This window comes from Schistocerca piceifrons, chromosome 1 (genome assembly GCF_021461385.2).
Source record: "Schistocerca piceifrons isolate TAMUIC-IGC-003096 chromosome 1, iqSchPice1.1, whole genome shotgun sequence".
Lineage (NCBI taxonomy): Eukaryota > Metazoa > Arthropoda > Insecta > Orthoptera > Acrididae > Schistocerca > Schistocerca piceifrons.
The window spans coordinates 497768980-497777923 of NC_060138.1; the positions used below are offsets into that span (position 1 = coordinate 497768980).

Below are 8944 nucleotides of genomic sequence, written 5' to 3' on the forward strand. Positions count from 1 at the left end.
TTAGGTAGTAATATACTACTTGGTAGTAAAAGTGTTAAACAGTTCTCCAAGATAAATACAAACAAATGTGGTCCAAAGCAATAAATAGCTTTATCACTAATTGTACAAAATCAGTCATAATTTAAGAACTTCATGTTAAACTCAATTAATTTTTCGCTAGTAGAATGTGATTCAGTCACATAAAACCTTTGCTGCTTATGGAACAGCAGCATCTGAACGTATTCTGTCACTAAATCTCTATTTCGGTTACTATCCACCTGATTATAAAACATATTGCTTAAAACATGTGTGCGATACCTATTCCAAAAACTGCTGAAATTTCCTTCGAAACACATACACCAATTCTGGACATCTATGTAAAAATCTTGACATACGAGGAACGTTCACATATTAATTTTTATTTTTTGGTAAGAACTTTGGTAGTCTACAGCAATATTATCCTTTCTAAAATATTTCCCATTACATACTATACACTTTTGCCAGTGCTTCTTCCAATTCCCGAAACACTTTAAGAACTGTTTCTTTTGGATAGTTTATAGGTCTCTTACTGTGCATTTTTAATCTCATCCATGCTTGTAAAACCGCTGTTCTTTAAGGCCTGCCTTAAAATGCTTATACCACTTGTATACCCTTGTTTTACTCATAACAGAATCACCAAAAGCAATATTTAACATCACTAAAATTTGAAACACTTTATTCCATTCTTGTAACAAAATGTAATATAACTCTCTAATCTATTTTTATACAAAACAAGTAATCGTCACTGCTGCCAAAACACATGTTACCTTTTTGACAACTGACATTAGAATAAGTACCCAGTATGCATAACACTGTAAAGATAGCTTTCAGACATGTTTTCGAAGACAGTGAAAAAAAGAGCAGTGCAAATCGGAATAACACAACACACGAAATTATAAATTTCTCGTTAATGTTTAAACACTCTTCGTCTTGTTAAGTTTCAATGCAGTCCTTCGAAGAAAACTTCTGCTTTCTAGTAGAAATGCAAAGTACGAACAAGCCTTAAATTCTACAGATTGGCTGCACTATATGGGGTTTGTTTTGCGAACAGCAGTAGACGAACATACATTCACATGAACACCCATTCGGTTCTATGTTTGTAGTAGAATTCTGACTTCCGTTCTTATGTTAATATTATTTATGCTATGTAAGACATGTATATTTATATTGTCTATTGTCAAACCACAATTTATGAAAGATGTTTATATTTTATTAATAGGATTAAGTAGGAATAATTAATATCTGTCATTTTGGAAATAATTGTGGTAGCAGGGAATGACTGCATCAAAGCATTGTTGGCGGGAGAGACCGCACATTGATATAATTTTAAAAAGGGCGGGAGAGACCGCTTATGGATACATTTTAAGAAAAGAGCGGGAAAGGCCGAGCATTGATACATTTTGTAATGGTACTGCACCAGAAAGCATTGTTGGCGGGAGAGACCGCACTTTAGCATTCGTAGGAAGTCAGTAGTAAGCGAGATGTGAAGTGAGTTGGTAGCAGGTCTGAAGCGAGAGGTTGAGAGGAGCGGTGTTCCTACCAGCCACCAGCTATGATTTACAAGAGATTATAAACGGATGTACAGAGACATCAGCTGACTATTATCATAAGAGGTACTAATATTATTGAATTATTTATTTTGAGAAACTCAAGACTACTGAAGGTATGTTTGTGCAATGCTAGTTGTAAGATTATTATAAAAAGTAAATCCCATTTGAACGTTTGAAAAATCATTTCATTACCAGCAGTAAATATTTGAAGAAACGTTTTCAGAATATAATTAATTTCTGCCAGCAATGTTGCATTACTGTTTATAATCCATCCCAAAACCATCAATGTAAAACTTTGCAAAATTTTATTGTTGTCAATAAAAAGTTTAACTATGAATTACGTAACTTCAGTCAAATTAATTAAAGAATAACGTCAGCTCTGGTAATAAATTTATCATTATTATTAAATAAATTAATTTTATGACACCCAGCAGCAGCAGTATAGTAAACCGGAGTAAGTATATTCATGTTGCAGTTCGATGTAGGAATCAGATGGCGATCCAGTAACAGCAAAAAAGGTAAGGAACAGTTTTGGGTTATTGCAGGTAACGACTGAGGGCCACGACGACGACACATTGTATGTTTCGTCGAAATGATCAGCAAATCACTTTTAATAAGCAGCATTTAAATATTTATGCGATGATTGCACTTATTATTATTGAGAAAGAGAGTTAAATTCAAAAGGAAAATTTCATTTGTTATTTTTAGGCAAGAGATAGAAATCCTAAGGGAAGGTTTCATAGATTATTGTAGAAGGGAAGGTTGCGTAACAAAAGAGATACAGAGGATATGGGAAGGTTTCACTTGTCGACATCCAATCAGTAAGACTCTTTGGTGAATCTACTGTGAAAATTAATATACTGACTCTGACAATTGTATGAAGAAGCTAGTGTTACGTGGCGCAACGCTTATACTAAACTGTATACCTTTAATTCACAGCCCATCGGCAATTCTGTTTGCTCTATTGAAAAGTGTTTGTTCAGTGTTGAATCTGCTTTGAACCGAGATATATTTTGTTGCGTGTGCTAATTATAGACTCGTTGTCGAAGTGATAAAGGTGTAGAAAATACTGACGAGAAATTCTTTTCGGGAATAGACAGAAATAATACGTTTGAAAAACCCGATAGTGAAACGTTAGGTGAACAGACATTCGAGAGTAGTAATAATATGGAATCTTTTGACGAACGATGAACTTCAGAAATGCCAACTGATAATGAGACATTAGCGCAAAATAATTTGCTTTTAAATACAACAGACGCTACACAGCCACAAATTACGCGTAGCAGACATAATAGTTTCATTAACGAAACCACTATAATGCAGTCAAACAGTTTGACTCCATTCTGTGCCGAAACAGATTCAAACGGTACACAGCGATACAATCTGCGTAGCAGATACAACAGTTTTATTGACGAAAATTCCGAAACAACGGAAATGGTGAGACGATTACTGTCATCTGAAGATGTTCAAATGAACACAGATGTACAACCTGTAACAACGAATACAAATACACACAGAAGTCAATCCGAAACGGATCCAATACTGGCATTTTTGCTGACACAAGACATGAATCAAAACTTTAACAGAAGGGCACAAGAATCAGCACACCTAAAAAACGAAATCAAGGTAGAAATTCAAGCAGTCGCTGAAAAATGTTCACAATCAAACCCAGAATTACACGCCAAGATTCAAGAAATAGCAGAAAAACAAGAAGCATTCGCGGTTAGCATACGAGAAACAACACAGAGAACTTTCCTAAACAAAACGCTCACATTGATGATCGTTTTAACAATCACACAGAAAACGGTTTGATACGTCGCCGCAAAACTGGTGCGATCGCAGGATAAAGAACGAAAAGAACTATTACAAACAATTACTAAACAGTGACAGGACGACAAAAAGAAAGGGTTTTCTCAGGGAAAAACTTATGTAGACAATCACATACACTCGATTTCGGAAACAATCGGAACGGTTCAGGAGACAAATATTCAAATACAAGAGAGGCTCACGGAAATCCAATCGCACACAATTGACGCGAAAATTTCTACAGACACTTAAATCCAGAATATAAGAGATAAATTAACAGAAGAAGTCCAGACACTAACTGACAAAATAGAACACATAGAAATCGATCAAGACCCAGAATATTTGAAAGCAGATTTTAAGAAAGTAGCCAAAAGCAATCGTAAATTACGAAACGAACTGACAAAAAAGATCAACGAACTCACTACAAGTATAGACCTGTTAGATACTAACAATGACAGTAAATCAGATGACACTACACCAGTCTCAGTTCAACAGATTCCTAATAGTAAAGATATGCTTACAAATGTGCAACAAACAATCGCAGACCTAGAATCACGTAATAATTTGTTACATCAGCAAATCAATTCTTTACAGCAAGGGATAGCTGACACACAAGAAACAACTGCAAACAATCAATTTCAACAGAACACACACCATTATGACATGTCTCAGATGCACAATACATATGTCAGTAGACTACAGAGAGTAAGAGATCTTAATGAGGCAGAAAGACACATAAATTCATATGCACAACATTACGAAAATAATTACACACAAAGACATGAAGGTTTCGACCACAAGCATTTCCTTTCAGTGAGAAAGTTTAAAACATTTAAAAACGACAGGACGCAAATACATCCGCTGGACTGGATCCAACAATTCAATGCGGCACTCCCACCGTCATGGCCAGTTCAACACAAGCTGGAATTTATTATTAGTTTTCTTGAAGGGGAACCAGTGAGAAGAATGCGACCGATTGCTAGACAGTGTTTTTCAGTAGAAGCGTTCCAGGAAGCATTTCTAGCAGCATATTGGTCAGATACCACACAGAGTAGCATTAAAGATCGGCTAATTAGTCTGCCAAATTTCGAGAATTTTGCTTTCCCAACAATCACACAATTTTTTGAGTATATGGTTGAACAAAACCAATACCTCAATGAGCCATACTGTCAATCCACATTAATACAGCTGTGTATTTCAAAACTCCCCAGAGCATTAAAAGTGTCATTATTAACAGGCCAGCAAAAGGACAGCGTGTATGCATTTAAAGACCTCCTGCAATTGCTAGAGGTACACCAGGCAGATTATGCATTTGTTAATAAGAACTTTTCACGACATAACGCAAACCAAACAATGCTAATTTTGAGCAAACACGATTTGGCAATAACAATCGTAATAAACGCTGTTGCAGCGAAAATGAAAATTTTAATCGAGAATACACACAGGGATTCAATGAACAGCAGTATAATAACAATGCACATTACAATTCAAGACAGCAACACAGCCATCCAAATAACACGACACATATATGACAGGAAATGCCAAACTGGTCAAACTTTCACATGACTCATTGCCTAGATAATGCGAAAGGTGCAAGCCATTACACAGGTCAGCCGCAAAATACACAAAACGAACAAAGACAGCCTTTTCAGAGAAACACACGTACCTCACCGTATAAACACAGCTATAATAGGAGTAGAGAAAACGAACACCGACCGCAAAGGACATTCTACAATGATAATTTTCATAGAAATTCAAACAGTGCACAGCAACTAAGTCATTGTATGAATGTACCAGACACAAGATTTCATCCGCCACCTACCCCTAATAATCAAAACGGTAGAACAGTACAGCTCATAGAAAACACACAACATTCCCCAATACAAAATGAAATGTCAGAACATTTATGACTAGAGATAGCCTGTGATGAATCTCTAAATGACGACACTGTGGATAAGGACAGAGAAAAGATAACGATAGAGAATGCCATTACATTCGACGACATGCGAGACACATTGTTATACAAAAAACCGATCATACAGAAAACTATATGCCACCCAATAATCCAGATAAATTTAAAGTCACAAAATATTTTAGCCACGGGAGTGCAAATTCGGCCTCCCACTCTTTTCTCCGCCATGATGAATCTCGAGCTGTGACGTCACCTGGCAGCTACTGCAGTTTGTATACAACGGTGTCGCTAAGGCCGGTATTACACTATCAAATTTCTTTGTCCAATATCTTTGTCCAATATCTTTGTCAAAGATATTTGATAGTGTAATAGGGACTTTGTCAAATGTCGTCCAATATTTGATCAAATCTAGGGCCTCGCTGTATATTTGATCAAAGAAACCGCTTGTCTTCTGTTCACTGCAATGTGACGTGTTACCACATGGAGCTCTAGCATCGCTGCAGCGTTCTGTCGTCTGTAGTGTTTTTATAACCATTGCCAGTAAATACAATTGGTGTGTGCCGACAACTACAAAATTAATAGATATGTCTGAAGCTGATGAGGCGCTTTACAACGTGAGGCACCCTGAATACAAAAATAGATTAAGAAGATTGGAGACCTAACCTGACCTAACCTGACCTAACCTAACATAACCCTCTCCTGTAGCAAGGAATCGGAGTGTTATAGTGAGCCTGTCTTCTGAAGATGTAGCAGTTCTTAAGTGAATATTGTGCTTTATGATATGAGGATACACTTCATTGAGCACATACAGAAATGTATGCTCATCCATTCTTAAGTAATTGATGTACGACTTGACGTCTTCCACTGTAAGCTCACGTAACAAGTTTTGTTGAATGCTTTTATCGTGCCGTCGTAAAACCCATGGCTTCACCCAGATTAGATTAGTTTTTCGTTCCATTGATCCGTGCTGAGGAGATCCTCGTGGATGTGGAACATGTCGATTTTTTTAAGCTGAAATAACAATACTAATAGTATGAATAAATACAATACATCATTTGTTTCTATTAAAAATTTCGCCAATGGAGTAGAAGGAGTTGGCCAGTAGTAAGTCTTTCAGGCTCCTTTTAAACTGATCTTTATTTCTAACTAAATTTTTTATGTTTCCTGGCAAATTATTGAAGGTGAGTGTTCCTGAGTAGTGGACCCCTTTTTGAACTAAAGTAAGTGCAGTCCTTGTGCAGATCATTTTTGTTCCTGGTATTGTATGTATGAACTGAGTTGTTTGTTGGAAAAAGAGATATATTATTTACGACAAATTTCATTAAGAAGTAAATATACTGAGAGGCAGTAGTTAGTATACCCTGTTCTTTGAAGAGGTTTCTGCAGGAGGTCCGTGAATTTACTCCACAAATAATACGTATTACACGCTTTTGGACCTTGAAAACTTTTGTTTGACTTCAAGATTTACCCCAAAATATTATCCCATATGACATTATGGAATGAAAGTATGCAAGCTTTTTCATTTTTATGTTGCCTGTCTGCTAACACTCGAATTGCAAATACAGATTTGTTAAGGCCTTTCTGCAGTTCTGTGGTGTGCTCCTCCCAACTGAATTTATTATCAAGTTGTAATCCCAGGACTTTTAAGACTGTCAACCTCGTATGTATGGTTCCATTTTTTCCCCCACTTCTTTTCCGCATGTGCACACAATGCAATTGGAGTACGTAGAACTGCTGCGGTTAATAACAAGTTGTTGTCAGCCATCTTGAACTTTGACGAAAAATTTGATGACAGTGTAATACCCCGTCCAACGAGTTAAAATTTCATAGAGTGGCTATAGGTCCGCCATGTTTGAAGCAAATTGAAATTCTGGCCGCCATGTTTTCTTTAGTCAAGGCATTCGTCTGCTGTGTCCCGCCCCCTTGTAACTGCGTTTGACTTACTTGAAATAGCTCATACTAGCTTTATTTTTTCTAAAACAAGCAATAGACAGCAGTGATTTCAGTGTACACTGACAGCAAAAAGGGATGTTTTTGTCGAAATATGGCTAAACTTTTCGATGTAGATAACACTACAAGACAACTCAAATAAGTCTGTCCATCCACTTGTTGCCCATAAATTAATGCAATTAGAGCGGGTATCACCAGAATACTACGGTGAAACTTCTAAACATGCTGTGGTTAACTATTAGAAACAGTAACGGGCGCAGAAATGCGATATTTTTGTCGCTATTTCAAAGTAAACAGTCAAAGCCTCAAAAACCAGTACACTGTGAACGAGAATTTATTTGAAATATGTGTTACAAGTAGTTAACACAAGCATAGTAATTCAATAACAAAGTCGAAGCGTTCTTGGGTGGGGTAATTTCACAAATTTTCGTAAGTAGCTGTATGCCTTGGCAGAATAAAAGTGTAGGGTCAGGGCAAATTTCCTTATTTGCTGAGAATAATGGCACAGTTTAGCACTGCACTGAAGTTCCAATAGCTCCTTCAACAAACTAACTACATGTTCACTGTTTAACATATCAGAAACTGAACTACATAGCCTTCTTCTCAAACCAGCAACTAAAGTCTGTAACTGCACTATTCTTCTTTTGTGTCGTACACTACGTTGCTTCATTTGCTTTATCCGCTTCTTTAGTCGCACATTCTCTGCTTGTACTCTGTTATATTGTGTTTTCAACTTCTTAGGGCTTGGTAGACAGTAATTGTGGTCAGCAGAAACAGATGTGGGTCTGACAGGCACTGAAAGAATGTAGTTACATCGTAAGTTTATAACTGAGCTACACCATAAGATTGTAATAGAAAGTATGTAATTCAAAGTAATAAGAACACGGAGTAAAATTAAATTATTGACTTACTTTGTGCTAATGATGTCACTGTAATAGCACTATCTTGCAAACTGTCGAAAGATCGCTTTCTGGGTTGTGGTCGTAATTCTTTATCTTGCTTTTGTAAATGTGGTGGAAAGTTAAAGATAGCAGGTACTGGTTTTGACAAAAGGCACCTCTGGACATTTGTGTGGTACATATATTTCTCTTCAAAATGAGCTGAACAGAGGTAACTGGCTGTAGTAGGAAACCAGTTTTCTCGCTTCATATTTATAACCCATCTTTTTGTAATTTCCTTATCTTTTAAAGGAAATCTGTTATCAACGATAAATAAATTACTTCCTGCATTTGTCTTAAGCATAATTACAGTTCCAATGCAAATGACTCTAATAAACATTAAAAAACGTGTGTCGTATTTCGGTACTAATATACTTACTTATAATATGAAATATTTGTTGTTTTATCGCTGCGATTTGTGCAGTTGAACGCTGAACACACTGCAGGCATGTTGACTTTATATTTTGTAACAAAAAAGTCAACTAGAAAAGTTAAATATTGCAGTAACATCACAACAGCTGACACACTTCCAACACAAACAACAGTAACGCTTTCCTAATGTTTTGACTAAGGAGAACATGGCGGCCGAGGTAGCGTTGGTTGCCGCTAGGAGCGCTGTAACTAGTATCTCAGCCACTCTATGAAATTTTAACTCGTTGACCCCGTCTAGCGCTACGTCAAAGATCTTTGTCAAATATATTGGACGGAATATTGGATCACATCTTTGATCAAATCTTTGACAAAGAAATTTGATAGTGTAATACCGGCCT

The 8944-nt window shown here is 36.6% G+C and overlaps 1 protein-coding gene across 1 annotated transcript; it reads right to left on the bottom strand.

Moving 5' to 3' along the window:
• Nucleotides 1-7615: 7615 nt before the first annotated feature.
• On the bottom strand, nucleotides 7616-8624 carry LOC124741945 (THAP domain-containing protein 1-like). Its single transcript, XM_047248743.1, has 3 exons — nucleotides 8554-8624; nucleotides 8148-8431; nucleotides 7616-8031 (listed from the first exon to the last, which is right to left on the bottom strand). Exons 1-3 carry the CDS (start codon nucleotides 8622-8624, stop codon nucleotides 7616-7618), a joined length of 771 nt encoding a protein of 256 aa, XP_047104699.1.
• Nucleotides 8625-8944: the final 320 nt, after the last annotated feature.